General features: G+C 46.0%; 1 protein-coding gene across 1 annotated transcript in view; it reads left to right on the top strand.

Annotated features, from left to right (window-relative positions):
* LOC121545588 (plexin-A1) overlaps positions 1-20,519 on the top strand; it is a 241,020-nt gene that overhangs the window by 43,132 nt on the left and 177,369 nt on the right. Inside the window, exon 3 of the mRNA XM_041856243.2 lies at positions 17,252-17,434. Coding sequence (XP_041712177.1) covers positions 17,252-17,434 — 183 coding nt within the window. The remainder of the gene's footprint in view (positions 1-17,251; positions 17,435-20,519) is intronic.

Below are 20,519 nucleotides of genomic sequence, written 5' to 3'. Positions count from 1 at the left end.
TGGACAGGCTAGCATGCTGTTCAAACAGTTGGAGACGGACAGAAGTGTGTGTTCATAACACTGCAACTGTTCTGCCTTGTTAGCTAGCAAATAGATCCAAGTTGGCTAAACCTAAAATATAAAGATTAGCTGGCTGCTCACTAGTACGTGGGCTTGTGCTTGAGAGATTGATTATGAGACCTGTGTTCATTTTCTATAATGCCTGCTACAAGAAGTGAGTCATTATTAGTAAATGTGCGTTATGCATGGTTCTGGGTAAATTGGTAACAAAAAGGGCATTTTACTAGACAGACTTGAACACCAGATGAGTGATTATTGCAAAAAAATCAGGTTAAACTATTTTGATAAAATAATAAAATAATTAGTGGGTCTTATGGTTGTGGAAGGCCTATATTTAGCCTAGGTATAACTTCACAAGCCCTGAATTCATTTGATTATTGCTGACTGTTTGAAATGCAGTGTATTTGACCTTTAATTTTACAACAAAGCCTATTTAGAATTGAACAGGTCAGCATGGTGGATGTGTTGTTGCTTACCCTCACCACCTGGGGGCGGCCCATCAGAAAGTCCAGGATCCAGTTGCAGAGGGAGGTGTTCAGTCCCAGGGTCCTGAGCTTAGTGATGAGCTTGGAACGCTGCGCTATAGTCAATGAACAGCATTCTCACGTAGGTGTTCCTCTTGTCCAGCTGGGAGAGGGCAGTGTGGAGTGCAATAGAGATTGCGTCATCTGTGGATCTGTTGGGGCGGTATGCGAATTGGAGTGGGTCCAGGGTGTCTGGGATGATGGTGTTGATGTGAGCCATGACCAGCCTTTCAAAGCATTTCATGGCAACAGATGTGAGTGCTACATTGCGATAGTCATTTAGACAGGTTACGTTCTTGGACACAGGGACTATGGGGGCCTGCTTGAAACATGTAGGTATTACAGACTGGGTCAGGGAGAGTACGCGTCCTGATAATCCGTATGGCCCCGCGGCCTTGTGAATGTTAACCTGTTTAAAGTTCTTACTCACATCGGTTACGGAGAGTGAGATCACAAAGTCATCCGTAACAGATGGTGCTCTCATGCATGGTTCAGTGTTGCTTGCCTCGACGCGAGCATAGAAGAAATTTAGCTCATCTGGTAGGCTCTCGTCACTGGGCAGATTGTGGCTGGGTAAAGATCCTCTCACCAGGACCAATGTTATTCAAATGAGGCCTGCCTGCCTGGCTGCGTTGCTGGCAGTGCTAGACATGTGTGCATTGAGATGAAACCGTGCACAATCTATCCCGCACAAGAGATCAATAACTCAGCTAGTTAACTGGGTCATAGTGAAAATGACCTTCCCCTCTCAACCTTTCATCGTCTGCAAAGTGTGTGTAGGTTGCAAATCTCCTAACGAGTCAAGGCTTTAAGTGCACCCGATCTAATTGTGTGTAATTATTTATTGATGTGTGCTTGTGTGTTTGTGTGGAGTGTGTTGGGAGTGTGGGTGGGTGTGGGGCTGTTATCACTTAGAGCTATGGAGCTATTTACCAGCTGTGATGGTGAGTACAGCTGTATTTGTTGTTTCATGTGGCGCTGTGCGATGAGATGGATCCAGACAACATTTGTCTATTTCATATAAAGCAGCAGCAAAGAGAGTCGAGACGCCAGGCAATGGGCTGCTCCGCTCTGCTCCGCTCCTCTATGAGAGGACTCCCTGGGACACGGCTGGGAATATAACAGTCCACTAGCATCACAATCTCAGCCTCTCTCCCAATTCTTCCTGGTTCCCACAAAACGAAACCAGTGGTGATGCTTTGGCTTTAAACTAATGTCATCCACTGTAATGTTATTTTGTCTTAAGTGGCTTGAGCATTCTAAAGAGCTTGCAGCAGCCTCAAATGTTTGCTCTATCTGAAATTCAAAACCCATTTTGGGTGAAGGGATGATGTGTAGACTTGAAGGCTGTGGCCTCCATCTCCTAGGGACAGTGAAGACTGACCCATCTCTCCCCACATCCGGAACACATTACATTTACATTTACATAATTTAGCAGACACTCTTATGCAGAGAGACTTACAAATTGGTGCATTCAACTTATGATAGCCAGTGGGACAACCACTTTTTTTTTATGGGGGGGTGGGGGGGTAGAAGGATTACTTTTATACTATTCCAGGTATTCCTTAAAGAGGTAGGGTTTCAAGTGTCTCCGGAAGGTGGTCAGTGACTCCGCTGTCCTGGCGTCGTGGGGGAGCTTGTTCCACCATTGGGGTGCCAGAGCAGCGAATAACTTTGACTGGGCTGAGCGGGAACTGTGCTTCCGTAGAGGTAGGGGGGCTAGCAGGCCAGAGGTGGATGAACGTAGTGCCCTCGTTTGGGTGTAGGGTCTGATCAGAGCCTGAAAGTAAGGAGGTGCCGTTCCCCTCACAGCTCCGTAGGCAAACACCATGGTCTTGTAGTAGATGCGAGCCTCAACTGGAAGCCAGTGGAGTGTGTGGAGGAGCGGGGTGACATGAGAGAACCTGGGAAGGTTGAACACCAGACGGGCTGCAGCGTTCTGGATAAGTTGTAGGGGTTTAATGGCACAGGCAGGGAGCCCAGCCAACAGCGAGTTGCAGTAATCCAGACGACAAGTGCCTGGATTAGGACCTGTGCCGCTTTCTGTGTAAGGTAGGGTCGTACTCTGCGAATGTTGTAGAGCATGAACCTGCAGGATCGGGTCACTGCTTTGATGTTAGCAGAGAACGACAGGGTGTTGTCCAGGGTCACGCCAAGGTTCTTTGCACTCTGAGAGGAGGACACAATGGAGTTGTCAACCGTGATGGCGAGATCATGGAGCGGGCAGTCCTTCCCCGGGAGGAAGAGCAGCTCCGTCTTGCCGAGGTTCAGCTTGAGGTGGTGATCCGACATCCACACTGATATGTCTGCCAGACATGCAGAGATTCAATTCGCCACCTGGTTATCAAAAGGGGGAAAGGAGAAAATTAATTGTGTGTCGTCTGCGTAGCAATGATAGGAGACACCATGTGAGGATATGACAGAGCCAAGTGACCTTGTGTATAGAGAGAATAGGAGAGGGCCTAGAACTGAGGCCTGGGGGACACCAGTGGTGAGAGCACATGGTGCGGAGACAGATTCTCGCCATGCCACCTGGTAGGAGCGACCTGTCAGGTAGGACGCAATCCAAGCGTGAGCAGCGCCGGAGATGCCCAACTTGGAAAGGGTGGAGAGGAGGATCTGATGGTTCACAGTATCAAAGGCAGCGGATAGGTCTAGAAGGATAAGAGCAGAGAAGAGAGAGTTAGCTTTAGCAGTGCGGAGAGCCTCCGTGACACAGAGAAGAGCAGTCTCAGTTGAATGACCATTCTTGAAACCTGACTGGTTTGGATTAAGAAGGTCATTCTGAGAGAGATAGCAGGAGAGTTGGCTAGAGACCGCACGCTCAAGAGTTTTGGAGAGAAAAAAAAGAAGGGATACTGGTCTGTAGTTGTTGACATCGGAGGGATCGAGTGTAGGTTTTTTGAGGAGGGGTGCAACTCTCGCTCTCTTGAAGACGGAAGGGACATGGCCAGTGGTCAAGGATGAGTTGATGAGCGACATCATGTTGTTGTTTTCAAGTGGTGGATATGGACAATTATTATCCCCTAGGATTTTTTTCAATAGCGGTGGCAGAGGTAAGGGGGGGGGGTCTTCTTGCCAGAGATATACATCTACATTATACGTCTACATTTGAATATAGGGGAAACACTGATCAATAGACCCACATAGATCAGAAAAAACTGTTTTGGATCAGCAATCGAGGAGATATTGTTAAAATGGAGAATAGATCACCACAGAAATTATATCAAGTTATTTCTGTTTTGTCGATCACATCTGTTGATCAGTTCTGATTGAGGATTATGGATTATAAATGCCAGAGATGGAGAGAAACATCTGAAAAGAGAAGGTCTTAACAACCATGTGCAGTAGGGTTGAATGGCGGGAACCCGGTTACTGGGATTTACCGCCCAAAACCACTCCCTTTTCCCGGGATAAATAACTGCTTGAAACTGGTAAGTTATAATACATTATTTCTATGAACAGCAGTTAAATTATATGCAATGTCTAAATCTGGCTTCTCTACGGCCAGGGTGGGGACAGACGTAGCGGGTGATTTGGTCAGGCGCAGGAGGGTAAATCACAGAATAAATTGTTTATTAAAACAGCAGTATGCAGCAATGCGAAAAACACTCCAGTGCTGTAAATACAGCGCACTGGAGAAAACAAGGCACACGGGTGAATATCCTGGCGATACAAAATACAATAAAGCTCCACCGAGCTAATGTAACCTCCACAATAAACAATCACACACAAAGACAAGGGGGGCAGAGGGAATACTTATACATGTACTGATGAGGGGATATGAACCAGGTGTGTGTAATAAACAAGACAAAACAAATGGAATGATGAGATGATGAGCGGCAGTGGCTAGAAGGCCGGTGACGACGAACGACGAAGCCTGCCCGAACAAGGAGAGGAGGCAGCTTCGAAGGAAGTCGTGACAAGACAGCCCATCTCAGTATGGAGCGCACTTCACAATGCATGTAGACCTATCATCTCATCATGTTCACTTTTTTTCTTGTGACAGGTAGGCCTTAATTTGCTGCAGCGTAGCCTATGCTACAGTAATATAAAGACAAATGCGCGTCTAGTTTACCATCTCCACCTGGCTATCGGGGGTCACCTTGTTTATTAATTGTGAAGATTTTTTTTGTTTTTATTGCAGCTGCAGAGTTTTAAAACAGCCTATCACTCGAATATCATTGCTTTAAATCAGTGCATGTGCGAGCACTCTCTCGCAGTCTTTCTCTCTCTCCATCAACTCCATTCAAATTGCATCCAAAATAAATAATCGTGTTCTAGATTGATATATATCCCTATGTATAGATGTCCTAGCTGACCTCTTTCAGGTACTAAATTCAATGCAGTATTAGCCTTATATTTAGCTCATTAATGATGGGTTATGCTTAATAAGCTTCTAACTTATAGCCTCTGTCTCTTGCGCAATACACAAGCATCTGTACTCCCCTGGCCTCTTCATAAAAAACGCTCCTTAGCTCTTGGAGTCCCATGCAGGAAAAGCTAGACTAGAATAGCTTGCATTTCTTTTACCAATAGACTATTCAAAGAGGGACGCAAGCTCTTTTTTGCTGAATGTTAAATACAGCAGCCAATAGAACTCACAGGTAGTTTGAAAGAAGAGCGAACGCGCGATGATGGTAGGCTATAGCAGTTATTTATTCAGCCCCATAACCATTCAATCTTCGTGAAGAGAAGTGAAGGCCTTCTGCATCCCATTCTAGCCCTATATTATTCAAGGATATCATTAGAATGATGAAGATAAGGACAACAAAACGTATTTCATTTAACTGTTGAAAGCGAGGAAGGAATGAAGCAACAATAGAGAGAGAAATAAAAGGTAGGCTAATAACATTAGGGGAAATATTATGAAAGATATATATGCGTCAGCCTACTAATTATACAAATAGGCCCTATTATATTTCCAAATTAAAATCAAATTCGCTAGCCTATACTTGTAACTTTGTAGGCCGCATGTGCTGCACCAGAATCCCATGTTCTCTTCTGCTTTATCTTGGTTTGAACGATGTGCGTAATTTGGGTGCGTTGGGTTTCCATTCCGGTGTTGCAGAGGTGGTGCGCTCAGACCAGTGGCTCAGTAGACAGGCGAATCAGAGCGCCGAAGGGGAGCAATGGGAGGAGACGTGACATATATCATACTGTATATGTATTGGATAATGGCACAATCATTTGGGCTTTTCTGGTCTTGGGCTCATTAAATGTTGTTAATGTAGGTCTCATAAAATGTATTTAATATATGGCTCAACAGGCTCAGGTAGCATCAGGTTAGAATTTTCATACTGATCAAAGCTCTAATCAAATCCAGACATATTTATGTGCTTTATAATGCTTTTGAATGACACTTCTGGTTTTACCCGGGGGAAAAGTGATTTATTCTCGGGATGGAACATTTGTAAAATACCGGGAAAGTATTCAACCCTAATGTGCAGGCCAGAGTTTCCCGTCGTAGATTCCTGGACACATGTTGGAGTCAGTTGGATGTCCTCTCTGGCAGCCTCACAACCCTAGAGTGGCTCAAACATTCAAGGATGTTGCTTCGCTTATGGAAACAAATTGTTGTTCCATGGCTGATGTTAATGTGAAATGCAACATCTCTGTTCCGAGATGGTTATGCAAACAGTATTTGTTTCATATGATAATTGTTTTATTTGGCCAAGCCTTCCCAAGTCTCTGCTGTGGCAGTCTCACAGTCATTATTCTCTCCAGTATAATACACAGTTTGTTATTTGGGGTTTAGAGGGAACTGACCACCATCCTCTCTGTCTCTGTTAGCATGAAGTCTCAGATTTCTTTCCAAATGGCACCCTATACCCTACAGTGCACTACTTTTGACCAGATCCCTATTACCCTCTTAAAAGGTAGTGCACTAAATAGGGAATAGCATGCCATTTAGGACACAACCACAGTCTGAGTTACTCTCTACGTTGTAGGAAGCAGCAGTAGCAGTAACTCCCAGCTCTAGCAACAAACTGTGCTGCTCTGTTAGCATGTAACTCTCAGCTCAAACGCCTGAGCTAGTCTCATACATGGAGAGTAGTAGTAGCAGTAGCTCCTATCTCTAAAGCCTCAGCCTGATCTAACCTACTCTCATGTATGGGGAAAGTAGCAGTGGCAGTAGCTCCCAGCTCTTGTCTACTAGAGGCTTCACCCTAGTCCTTCACCCTGAGTGAAAAAGGGTCTCCTGATTCCTCTGTAATGGCGTTGGGGTTGGGGGGCGCTGGGAGAGGGGCATTATGTGATGTGGAGGGCTTTCTGCTGCCATGATGAATGGAGTCTAATGAACTCCCTCTCCTCAGCGTCGAGAGAGAGAGACAGACAGACACAAACTGACACATTTTCAGAACTCATTAAGCCACGGCACTGTTTGAAAACGTCAACAGAGATTACAAGAACTGTGTATGTGTGTGTATGTGCGTGTGTGACCTCCTCTGCCGCATGCAGCACTGAGAGCCCAGCCATGCTGTGTAACGTTCCCAAACTCAGTCCAGGGAGGGCTTTAGTAATTGGATTAGAGTTGGCTGGGCGGGTTTATTTCAGATTATACTGATTGTAATCCAAAGCATTTGCTTGGCCAACATGGTTAAAAGCATCAACGAACTGTGCTACATTACATGAAAACATGATGTTTGTTTTCAACCGCATTCTCCTAGAGAGACTATGGAAGGTGGTGGATGAAAAACGGAGGGAAAACGAGGCTGGTTTCAGGAATGGAAGACCTTGCGTAGACCAAATTGCCACCCTTTAAGATTATTATTCCATTGAATGGAACTCTCCTGTCTGCGTCAATTTAATTGATTTTGAAAAGCCGTTTGATGGTATAGATTGAGAGATGATGTGGAAACTTATGGCACACTATGGAATCCCACCCAAATTCATCAATATAATCAAGCACACCTACCAAGGAATGCAGTGCCAAGTCCTCCATGAGGGAAGACCATCTGAAAAGTTTGAAGTCCGTACTGGGATGCGGCAGGGCTGCTTACTCTCGCCCTTTCTCTTCCTCCAATGCATCGACTGGATCATGCAACAAACAACCAACAATAATCGAACCGGAATCCAGTGGAGCCTGACAGAACAGTTAGATCTGGACTTCGCTGATGATTTGGCAATATTAGCCCACACTCACCAGCAGATGCAGGACAAATTCCATACGCTGGAAACAACAGCAGCTACGATTGGACTCAAGATCAACCCCCTGAAAACCCAAATCATGAGGATCAACAATAAAAACAACACACCATGGAAAACAACCAACTAGAGGAGTTACACAGGCTCACTTACCTAGGAAGTGTGATAACTGTGGATGGAGGGATGGATGAAGATGTCAAAGCAAGAATTGGTAAAGCAAGAGCAACATGTACACCCTGAATAAGATCTGTAAAACCAAAAACATTGCACTTAAAAAGATCTTAAACTCAAATGTAAAATCCATCCTTCTGTACGGATGTGAAACATGGAGAAACACTATTAAAATGCTGAACAAACTACAGACATTCCGAAACTACTGCCTCAGACGCCTTCTGGGAGTCCTCTGGCCAGATACCATCAGTAACATCAAGTTGTGGGAAACTACTAAACAAGAACCAATAGAAGATCAACTCAAGAAGAGGAAATGGAGCTGGATTGGTCACACACTCAGAAGAGACAATCATTCAATCACAAAACAGGCCCTAACATGGAACCCACAAGACTAGAAAACAATGCCATAGTTCATTCTGCTATGAATTTAACCATCCTCTCTAGACATCTAGGTGTAAAAAAAAACATCTACCTAAGGTGGCAACCAAGCTTTAGGCACCGTGACCTTTCATTTTTGTTTACGAGAGCCTGTTGCTAGGGAGAGGTGTGTTAGGAGCAGAATCTGTAGGGACCAGTCACATGTTGCCTTCCACTGAGGCCCTGGGACACATAACAGCATAACATATCCCTGAGCCCTTACAGAAACGGTATCAAAACAACACACACACACACGTTTCTTTTACTATCCTTGTGGGGACCAAACAATTGATTCCCATTCAAAATCCTATTTTCCCTAACCCTAAAGCTAACCCTAACTCTAACCCTAACCTTAACCCTAACCCCTAACCCTAAACCTAACCCCTAACCCTAATTGTAACCCTAAACCTAACCCCAAAGCCTAAAATAGCATTTTTCCTTGTGGGGACTGGCGAAATGTCCCCTCTTGTCCGAATCTTCCTTGTTTTACTATCCGTGTGAGGACTAAGTTAAACCAAAAACACACACACACACATACACACACATAGAGGTGAGGGGAAGAGTGGAAAGTAACACCACAGAACTGGGTCAGTAATGTTAAAAAATTGACCTAAATTGTGTTTCCTACTCGGCATGTTAGGAGAGAGAGAGAGAGAGCACAGCTGCTTCCAATCCAACTGGAGGAGGATCTGTTCAATAGGAAGACTTAATGTCTTGGCATGTAGAATGTTCCTATGATTTGTAATAGTGCAGGGATACTATTGTGTTCTCTCAAAAAAGTTATCCTCATCTGAAAAGCACTAAACAACAGATTCTATCATGTTTAACAGAACAGCCTTAACCCTGTATACAGTAAGTTACTGTGAGATGACATGAACACACTAATGAGAAAATGAGGTTTGAGAACAGTAAAGGAATTACTGCAATCCATTGTAAGTGTATATGTGTGTTGTCTGTGTATCTACAACATATGTGTGTGTGTGTGTGTGTGTGTGTGTGTGTGTGTGTGTGTGTGTGTGTGTGTGTGTGTGTGTGTGTGTGTGTGTGTAGACTTCTATAGGTCTGTGGTCAGTGCCAGAGGTCTGTGTGTAGCCCAGTGTGTCAGGCCGTGCGTGGGTCATGCGCAGCCTCATAATAGGCCTCTGTACTGGGGAGAGGAGGGCTGGGGAGGGCTGGGAAGAGCTGTGGAGGGCTGGGGAATGTAGCTGTGGTGTGTGGGGTCAGGAGAGAGGGGATCCAAACATCTGTCTCACAGCCTGGCCCTGTCTCACTGCCGCGCCGCGCTACAGCCTTGACACACTGCCCGCTAATATACTAGCTGGCAGAACAGAGTACACACACACATACGCCTGCATTCACGCACGCACACACACACACACACACACACACTGCTGGCAGCTGCATGTACACTGCTGTTTCTGTGTCTGGTCTGCTGGTGTTATCAGATAATGATATGGCATGGTCTGTATTAATATATCCCATCTAATGAGAGGACACAGGTATCAAAGGCACTTCTACAGTATGTGGGAAGAGAGGGATTGGAGTGTTCAGAAAGAAGTGTTTACTCGTGTGGGCCTGTTAGATGTAGTTTAGGAAGAGGTAAGCAAGGCCAGGATAGATAGAGGACAACGAGTTGGGATTGGAAGGACACCTCATCTTCCGGTCCACAAGTCTGGAGTGTCTGTGTTGAAAAAAATCCTTCCATACCAGATTCATCCCCCTTTCCCCCTCCTCCTCCCTCCACTACCATTATGTTGATATCAGTCAGTTCCTCAGGAGCCTGTCATCTGTTTATTAGCACCCGATGCTCCTACACCTCAATGATAGAGAGAGCTCCATGCAGGAGGGAGATTACAGAGCACAGGAACAATGACAGGGTGTTATTTTGGGCTAAGGTCACAGGGAGAGATGCAGGGAGACAGGAGATTGTTGGAGGTAATAAATGGTGAAAGCGGAGAGAGGGAGAGAGAGAGACTGATAAATCAGACAGGCATCTGTGAGGAACGCCTCAGAGCACACGCCGTGTGACTCACAGGACCCCGCCGAAACTACACTGTCAGCACGCAAACCAGACAGGGAGGAGAAAAACTCCCAAATCAGTCGTGAACACACACATTCACACACCTACTATCACCTGCATCCCCATACGCTTTCATGCAGTCACACACAAACATTGTAGACTGTACAGGACTATGAATGTTTTGTGTACTGTGTGGATGTCTTGCCTCTCATGAGTCTTCAGCTTTGGCACTGTTAGGAAAGTGGTTCTAATCCACAGCCATTTGGGAGGAGTGTGTACTGCGCTGTGCTGTATTCGGCTGCATTTACCCACACACTTTTCATCGCCACCCCCAACCACCCAACATTACTGTAACAGACACTGCATGCAGGTGAACTGCAGGCCAGTGGTGACAGACAGACTAATGCTAGTGGGGGGATGTGTGTGTTTACTATAGATCTGGGTGATTTGTGGCTCAATTTATAATGTCACTGTGTCTCTGCCTCTCTCTTTCTCCTAGCTGGAAATAGCAGGGCTCAACAAAATCACAATCCCTCCTCGCTTACATTTGACCGAGTGCCATTAAGAGCCAATTAGAAAGCCGCAAAGGGCAAGCAGCGTTACCACGCTGTATCCAATGCCACAAATCAAAACAGGAACTTGGCAGTCGGCCAGAAATGTGCTGCTTCCAATGACTGTGTATTCTGGTTCGGCAAGACTATTTTATTTTCTTGGCGCCTCTCTCTAAGCATTTTGTGTATCCAGCTTTGGAAGTAACATTTCATCTCCTTTTTCGTCCTTTTCCTACGCACACGCACACGCATGCAAGAATGAACACACACATGCTAGCACACACACAGACACACACACACAGACACACACAAACTGCAACATTTATCTTTATATTTATACCCCATCCCCTGCAGTAAGTCTTGGAAGCTGTTGCATCAGTCTGGTCTCAGTGGCAGGCAGTATTCTCCTAGCTCTGTAGAGCTCACATGGGATGGAGGCACTTTGTTTTGTCAAAGCCTGGTCTCTGTGGAGCCTACACTAAATCAGGCACCTCTTTTCTCATCGCAGACAAATTAACCCTTGGAGACCTGTGCAGGACGGCTCTTGTACATTCTCTTTTGTCAAGTCGTGCTGTCTCTATTGATTGACCCATAGAGTTCCAGCGGACTGGTAGACAAATGGATAGATAGGCAGATACGGAAGGAGGGAAGGAGAGATAGAGATCCAGTAGAGTGAGAGAGGAAGGAGGTGGTCTGTCTGCTCTTTAGGATCAATCGGATGGTGTAGAGATAAGGCTGTGGATTACAGCTGTGTACAAGGTCTGGGCAGTCTGGGCTCCAAGGGACAAGGCTGTCTGAACAGACCAGGACATGACCCATACACTCTCACTGGCTAGAACCAGTATACTGTACTAGCCTGTAATCAAATATATAACAGCAGTCCTTTATTTATGAAGCACCTTCATAATTGCTCCAATAGCAGCTGTATTATATGTTAATGTCTTGGATTGTCTTTTATCCATGCACTTTCATAGGTGTATGGCTTTTTTCCTTGACTTGAAGTTCAAATCCATTGTGTTGGCACTGCATTATTAAGAACATGCCTTTTACCAACTCTCTAGAAGAGTGGGATCGTTTTCCATTTAAAAGTCATTCTACCAACTCTCTGCTCTTACTTACAAACCCATTCTCTCTCTCCCTCTCGCTCTCTATCACCAAACAGACTCTACATTTTCAATTCATCCCTTTCCCATCCACAGGGGAGTGTAATTTGAGTGAGGGAAGGACAAAGAGAAAAACAAACAAACAGTAGAGGGAAGCAGAGTGAGAGTGGAGCCAGAGAGGGAGAGCGAGGGGAGTTCAGATAGCCATGCCTCATTGCCAGTCTGAACCTCTGGCTCTGGGTTGCTGCCACGCTGTTTCCGCTGATTGCGATAGGAGGCTCTGCCGTTTGCTCTCCCGGATCCGTCTCTCTCCTAGCGCAGGGGGCCAAGTGAGGGGACAAGGGGAGGTCGTAGGCACCCATGGGGAACTCACAGCCCTGCCAGATTCCTGCTCTTTCTCTCTCTCTCTCTCTCTCTCTCTGACTCTCTCTACTCAGGCCAGCCTTGACCTAGACATCCTGGCCTGGCAGGACATACCTCCATCAGATCCATGAAGTTATCTAGCTAACATTGCTGAGATGGGCATAGTAAGCCACTGATTAGTAATCCGAATTTCCAGTCGTATATGACTTAGAGACACACAGTAGAAATGATGCAGCAGGCATCTGGTAGTGGTACAGTTGAAGTCGGAAGTTTACATACACTTAGGTTGGAGTCATTTAAACTCATTTTTCAACCACTCCACAAATGTCTTGTTAACAAACTATAGTTTTGGCAAGTCAGTTAGGACATCTACTTTGTGCGTGACACAAGTAATTTTTCCAACAATTGTTTACAGACAGATTATTTCACTTATAATTCGCTGTATCACAATTCCAGTGGGTCAGAAGTTTACATACACTAAGTTGACTGTGCCTTTAAACAGCTTGGAAAATTCCAGAAAATGATGTCATGGCTTTAGAAGCTTCTGATAGGCTAATTGACATAATTTGAGTCAATTGGAGGTGTACCTGTGGATGTATTTCAAGGCCTACCTTCAAACTCAGTGCCTCTTTGCTTGACATCATGGGAAAATCAAAAGAAATCAGCCAAGACCTCTGAAAAACTATTGTAGACCTTCACAAGTCTGGTTCATCCTTGGGAGCAATTTCCAAACGCCTGAAGGTACCACGTTCATCTGTACAAACAATAGTATGCAAGTATAAACACCATGGGACCACGCAGCCGTCATACCGCTCAGGAAGGAGACGCGTTCTGTCTCCTAGAGATGAACATACTTTTGTGCGAAAAGTGCAAATCAATCAACAGCAAAGAACCTTGTGAAGATGCTGGAGGAAACAGGTACAAAAGTATCTATATCCACAGTAAAACTAGTCCTATATATATCGACATAACCTGAAAGGCTGCTCAGCAAGGAAGAAGCCAGTGCTCCAAAACCGCCATAAAAAAGCCAGACTACGGTTTGCAACTGCACATGGGGACAAAGACTGTACTTTTTGGAGAAATGTCCTCTGGTCTGATGAAACAAAAATAGAACTGTTTGGCCATAATGACCATCGTTATGTTTGGAGGATAAAGGGGAACACTTGCAAGCCGAAGAACACCATCCAAACCGTGAAGCACGGGGGTGGCAGCATCATGCTGTGGAGGTGCTTTGCTGCAGGAGGGACTGGTGCACTTCATAAAATAGATGGCATCATGAGGAAGGAAAATTATGTGGATATATTGAAGCAACATCTCAAGACATCAGTCAGGAAGTTAAAGCTTGGTCACAAATGGGTCTTCCAAATGGACAATGACCCCAAGCATACTTCCAAAGTTGTGGCAAAATGGCTTAAGGACAACAAAGTCAAGGTATTGGAGTGGCCATCACAAAGCCCTGACCTCCATCCTATTGCAAATGTGTGTGCAGAACTGAAAAAGCGTGTGCGAGCAAGGAGGCCTACAAACCTGACTCAGATACACCAGCTCTGTCAGGAGGAACGGGCCAACATTCACCCAACTTATTGTGGGAAGCTTATGGAAGGCTACCCGAAACGTTTGACCCAAGTTAAACAATTTAAAGGCAATGCTACCAAGTACTAATTGAGTGTATGTAAACTCCTGACCCACTGGGAATGTGATGAAATAAATAAAAGCTGAAATAAATCATTCTCTCTACTATTATTCTGACGTTTCACATTCTTAAAATAAAGTGGTGATCCTAACTGACCTAAAACAGGGAATTTTTACTAGGATTAAATGTCAGGAATTGTGAAAAACTGAGTTTAAATATATTTTGCTAAGGTGTATGTAAACTTCAGACTTCAACTGTACATACAATACCCCATAATGACAAAGCAAAACCATTTTTTTTGAAATTTTTGCCAATTTATAATACAAAATAAACTGGAATATCACATTTACCTAAGTATTCAGACCCTTTACTCAGTACTTTGTTGAAGCACCTTTGGCAGCGACTACAGCCTCGAGTCGTCTTGGGTATGATGCTAACAAGCATGGCACACCTCTATTTGGGGAGTTTCTCCCATTCTTCTCTGCAGAGACTCTCAAGCTCTGTCAGGTTGGATGGGGAGCGTTGCTGCACAGCTATTTTCAGGTCTCTCCAGAAATGTTCTATTGAGTTCATGTCCGGGCTCTGGCTGGGCCACTCAAGGACATTCAGAGACTTGTCCCGAAGCCACTCCTGCATTGTCTTGGCTGTGTGCTTAGGGTCGTTGTCCTGTTGGAAAGTGAACCTTCGCCCCAGTCTCAGGTCCTGAGCACTCTGGAGCAGGTTTTCATCAAGGATCTCTCTGTACTTTGCTCCGTTCATCTTTGCCTCGATCCTGACTAGTCTCCCAGTCCCTGCCGCTGAAAAACATCCCCACAGCATGACGCTGCCACCACCATGCTTCACCGTAGGGATGGTGCCAGGTTTCCTCCAGACGTGACGCCTGGCATTTCAATCTTGTTTTCATCAGACCAGAGAATCTTGTTTCTCATGGTCTGAGAGTCTTTAGGTGCCTTTTGACAATTCCAAGTGGGCTGTCATGTGCCTTTTACTGAGGAGTGGCTTCTGTCTGGCCACTCTACAATAAAGGCCTGGTTGGTGGAATACTGCAGAGATGGTTGTCCTTCTGGAAGGTTCTCCCATCTCCACAGAGGAACTCTAGAGCTCTGTCAGAGTGACTATCGGGTTCTTGGCCACCTCCCTGAACAAGGCCCTTCTCCCCCGATTGCTCAGTTTGGCCGGGCGGCCAGCTCTAGGAAGAGTCTTGGTGGTTCCAAACTTCTTCCATTTAAGAATGATGGAGGCCACTGTGTTCTCGGGGACCTTCAATGCTGCAGCCATTTTTTGGTACCCTTCCCCAGATCTGTGTCTCGACACGATCCTGTCTCGGAGCTCTACGGACAGTACCTTCGACCTCATGGCTTGGTTTTTGCTCTAACATGCACTGTCAACTGTGGGACCTTTTATAGACAGTTGTGTGCCTTTCCATGTCCATTCAATTTAATTTACGACAGGTGGACTCCAATCAAGTTGTAGAAAGGATGATCAATTGAAACAGGATGCACCTGAGCTCAATGTTGAGTCTTTAAAATGTCAAAAAACCTGTTTTTGCTTTGTCATTATGGGGTATTGTGTGTCCATTTTAGAATAAGGCTATAATGTAACAAAATGTGGAAGAAGTCAAGGGTTCTGAATACTTTCTGAAGGCACTGTATATGTGCCTTGCTTTTGCTGAGTCTGGATGCAGCCTATAATTATCTGGCCCCAGATGTCCTGTGTTTAGTTCTAACCCCCCTCCCCCTGCTCTATTTCCAGACCCAACTCCATTGTGGGGGGTCAGAGAAGGACATGGTCTCCTGCATTGTCCTTTCAGAAGACCTCTGCTGTACACAGCTGGGCCTGGCTGGGTCTTGGCAGAGCTGGCACCCCTCGCTGGGTGAAATATGATGGGCGTTAGCGGGCAGGAGCGGGGGTACGGTGGGGTCGCCAGCGCTCTTGTCTCTACTAATGAGTCCCGTCTGGTGTCCAGGATGTGAAGGGGGGAGGGGGGGGTAAATCAGGACTCAATGAAAGCCATTGTAATGCCCTTAACCTGGTACTGTTTTTCCCCAGTAGTGTTTAGAACTACAGTAAACTTAATAGACTTCTCTCACAAAAGTTGTATAATTATTCTATCTGTTCAACCGACTTGCATTTGTACATCAGTCTCTACATTCCGTTGTGTGGACATTTAAGATCTGTTCCATTCACCAATGTGCATGTTTGTGGCTTTGTGTCTTGAGACACAAGACGACTTAAGAATTCATCCAGCGGCGTTCCTTCGTTCCATCCTCCATTCTGGTCACATCAGCTCATAACACATGCACATATCCTTCCTTCCCAGAGAGCTTAGTGGCTGGCAGAGTGTGTGTGTTGTCTGTGATTGATTGTCTCCTATGGAAGCGATATGTCTTCAAATAGGCGAGGGGATCCTGGCACCAGTTAATTAGTGTTGTGTGACGTGTTAGAGAGCTGGAGGTCACTACACTAATCCAGGTGCTAGTGATTACCTTCTGGTTACATATGTCAGTGCGTATGAAAGATACCTTCTGGGGCCCGCTACACACATGCCTATCACACAGTGACAGACCACTGGGCACAGACGTCAGTTCAACATCTAGTTTGATTTACATTTTGTTTAGTGAAATCAAGAAAAATTGCACCATGTCATTGGATGTAGGTAAAAAGTTGGGTGAAAAAAAGCGGAAATCCCATTACGTTGATCACTTTTTTCCACTTTGATTTAACGTCATCACATTTAATTTTTTTGTTAAAATGACTTGGAAACAACATTGATTTAACCTTTTTTTTTTGCCCAGTGGGAGTGTATGTATGCTGCTATTTTGATGATGAAGATATGCAAATATGGCCGATCCATCACTCAAACCTTTTTCTATCCTCCCTCTCTCTCTCTCTCTCTCTCTCTCTCTCTCTCTCTCTCTCTCTCTCTCTCTCTCTCTCTCTCTCTCTCTCTCTCTCTCTCTCTCTCTCTCTCTCTCGCTCTCTCTCTCTCTCTCTCTCTCTCTCTCTCTCTCTCTCTCTCTCTCTCTCTCTCTCTCTCTCTCTCTCTCTCTCTCTCTCTCTCGCTCTCTCGCTCTCTCGCTCTCTCTCTCTCTCATTCTCTCTCTCTCTCTCTCTCTCTCTCCTTCTCTCTCTCTCTCTCTCTCTCTCTCTCTCTCTCTCTCTCTCGCTCTCTCTCTCTCATTCTCTCTCTCACTCTCTCTGTCTCTCTCCTTCTCTCTGTCTCTCTCCTTCTCTCTCTCTCGCTCTCTCGCTCTCTGCAGCCGCTCCAGATAGATGATAACTTCTGTGGGCAGGACTTCAACCAGCCTTTGGGAGGGACCAGCACCATCGAGGGTCTGCCTCTGTTTGTGGACAAAGACGATGGCATGACCTCGGTGGCGGCCTACGAATACCACGGCCACACCGTGGCCTTTACCGGCACACGCAGCGGACGCATTAAGAAGGTAGGATGATGGAGGATTCTGTGTGTGTCAGTGTGTGTGTGTGTCAGTGTGTGTCTGACTGTTACTCACCTCTGGCTATGAGGATGAATCTAAAGGCTCTGTCTCATTGCTGACTCCTCTGTGCTGAGTGGGTGGATGTGATTGAGATGACAGGAGTAGCGGGTTTGTCAATCACCGGTGCTGTCGTGCTGTGAGCCATCACTGTGCCTTCTCTGGTGCTTTTCACAGAGCTCTGGAGAACAGGGGAGAACAGGGGAACAGGGGAGAAGAGGTTAGGAGAGGGGAGAACAGGGGAGGAGAGGGGAGAACAGGGAAGGAGAGGGGAGAACAGGGGAGGAGAGGGGAGAACAGGGGAGCAGGGGAGAACAGGGGAGGAGAGCATGGTTAGGTGGGACGGCTCTCAGATGGTTCCAGACTGTTAACACTGACTACAGTATAAGAAGGGCCTAAGTGGTGGGTTAGAGCTTTTGTCAGAAGCTCCATTGAAAGCTTAGAGTGAGTAGATTGTACAGTATCTTTGTTTAACGTATAAAATGATTTGTAGGTCATTTTATGTGGCGGATAATAGAGTAACATGGAATGCAACCACACATTAATACACACCAGCATGCACACCTGCATACACACTGATATACACTGAACCATTATTCAGGCACTCACGCACGCTAGTCTAGGTGTAGAACACACACACGTACACTGTGTCTCTCCTGTTTTGCCAAGTCGGCTGAAACCCAGTCCCATAGTCCTTGGTGCTGACCCCTGAGGTAGCGATAGCTAGCTAGTGGTTTGAAGCGGTGCTGTGCTGTGGGCGTCCGTCTGCAGGCTGCAGCAGGATAGCAGGCAGGATGCTGGCGGGGGATGTGGAGGCTGGGGCATATCTCAGACGGAAGATATCCCTCCCATGACCGGAATCCCATTTCCCCTCTGCCACCGACTCTTCCTGTGTGGAGGCCAAGCGCTGGGCGGTGGGGCGCAGGCTGCCGGTGTCATCACACACAGATCGATGCAGGGCTGTAGATATAGGAGCAGAGATGGTTGGCTAGCTGGCTGGAGCTAGGGAAGTATAGTCATCACCCCCCCTCCTCCTCTTCAGGAGACCCTCTCATCGCAGTCTCACCGCCTACCACCATGCCATCACAAACCGCTTCTCCTCTCTGTTTATGTCCGTGTATAAATGGCAGTCCTAATTCCATGCGGCAGAATCAATGTAATTTTCTCCTGATTTGGTTTTGTTTGTTGATTTGTTTGTTTGGCTGGTAATTGTAGTGTTGACGGTGGCTTGATGGTCAGGGACATCTGAGGCAGGCGGGAGCAGAGCAGTGCTTCTGTCTGGAGAGTGGAGAGTGTGTGGAGGGCCCCCGATCATTGCTAGCAGTTTTGTTTTATTGCTATATTCATTTGGAGTTAAACTGTGCACCGTGCCCTAATGAAATGTAAAGCTGCAGTCTATCGATGTAATTTGACCAGTGCTCCCGTTGCTGCGGATGCAAGGCCCTTATTGATTCATCTATATGAATATATAATCACAGGCGTAAATCTTAGCAGGCACGGAGGCAGCATGCGGCTGGACGTGTTCAAATGCAGCTAGTCTAGTGTTGGAGGGGGGTGTGGGACATGCCATATGATGTGTGTGTGCCTGGGTAAAGCCTCCACACACAAGTGTTCATATGGGGCTCTGTTGGCACCCACATTTGAGTGTTTGCATATGCATGTGTGTGTCTATCTGAATGTTTGTGGGGAATATAGAATGTGCTCAAACTGTGTTGCTAGTGTTGTGATCCCTCTCTGTAGTATCAGCCAGCACAGCTGGGATCACCGGGTCACTGTCTGCCATTTAATACGATTCCTCAGCTTCAGAGCTGCTGCTGCTGCTTCAAACAGACACAGGAGAGGAACACCCACATCTCCATAAAACCTGGAAAGCTCTCTCTCACACTACTTCTATTTAGAACCTGAGAAGCACCCCTCAACCCTCACAGCTCCTGCTAAATAGCCTCTCTCAGCCCTCGAAACCATTTCCACCTCCAAAAACAAAAGAGAGAGAGAGAAATAAAAAAATAACACATTTTCTCTGAGAGGGAGATCTAAGGTATACGTGGGATGATTCCATATGTTTTGTTGCCCTGATAGGCCTCTCCTCCTCTCCCTCCTACCCAAGTCAGTACTGAACGGCTGGGCCAATCTGCATAGGTGGCTGGCCTTGTTACCGTGCCGACGGGCTGAGGGGCGTGAGGCTGGGCCTGATTTGATTTGATTTGATTAGGCCCTGTTCAGTCACAGTGGCACGGCTAATCTTGAGGCAGTGAGACATGCAGAGACTTCCAATTAACAACTCATAAATTATGGAGCAAGGTTCGCTCTCTTCCATCTCTCTCCCTCCCTGGGCTGGTTATATGCACTAGGCAGTGAACACTACTTCTCCTCCTCCACAGGTATCTGGCTTGGGTCAGGATAGAGAGATAGAGGGATGAATGGAGGGATAGCCACAGCAAGGTTAGTCAGGGACTGTCTGACATGGACAGACAGGACACAGGCTCCCCAGTGGCCAGACCTTTATTGACGTAGCGCTGATGCTAATGTAATTTCTGCATCTGGGGCTTTACTGTCACTGGGAAACCAGACTAATGAAGACACATGATATCTAAGGTAATTTACCATGTAAATCCTAATTAACGATATAGCATTTGGAAACGGTGATGATGTAGTCGGCGTATTGGAAGCGCTCCAGTGATTACTGTACGGCAGCATGTGTAAATGTCAGCTAGGAGACTAATGGTGAGGAGTGTTTAAATAACGTTCGCTCTGGCTGCCAGACGTTGTCTCAATGTTAATCTGGTATATCAGGGATGTGATGAGATCACTTTCACATGATGGAGAGGAGAGGAGTTGTGATGATAGAGCTAGGAGAAGAGATTGATTCTCTCTTCTCTCACTGATTCACAGTAGGATGAGCACGAGGCAGTGTGTTCGACAGGACTAGTTCGACTGGCTGGCTCATTGTATGAGAGCCTGTTCAAGAGGCTATTATATCAGCTGCCTATGATATTACCACCAAGTGGTGAAAGTGGCTGGAGAATTAACATCC

This window comes from Coregonus clupeaformis, chromosome 30 (assembly GCF_020615455.1).
Source record: "Coregonus clupeaformis isolate EN_2021a chromosome 30, ASM2061545v1, whole genome shotgun sequence".
NCBI classification, from domain to species: Eukaryota; Metazoa; Chordata; class Actinopteri; order Salmoniformes; family Salmonidae; genus Coregonus; species Coregonus clupeaformis.
This window is presented reverse-complemented; position numbering and strand designations above follow the sequence as displayed.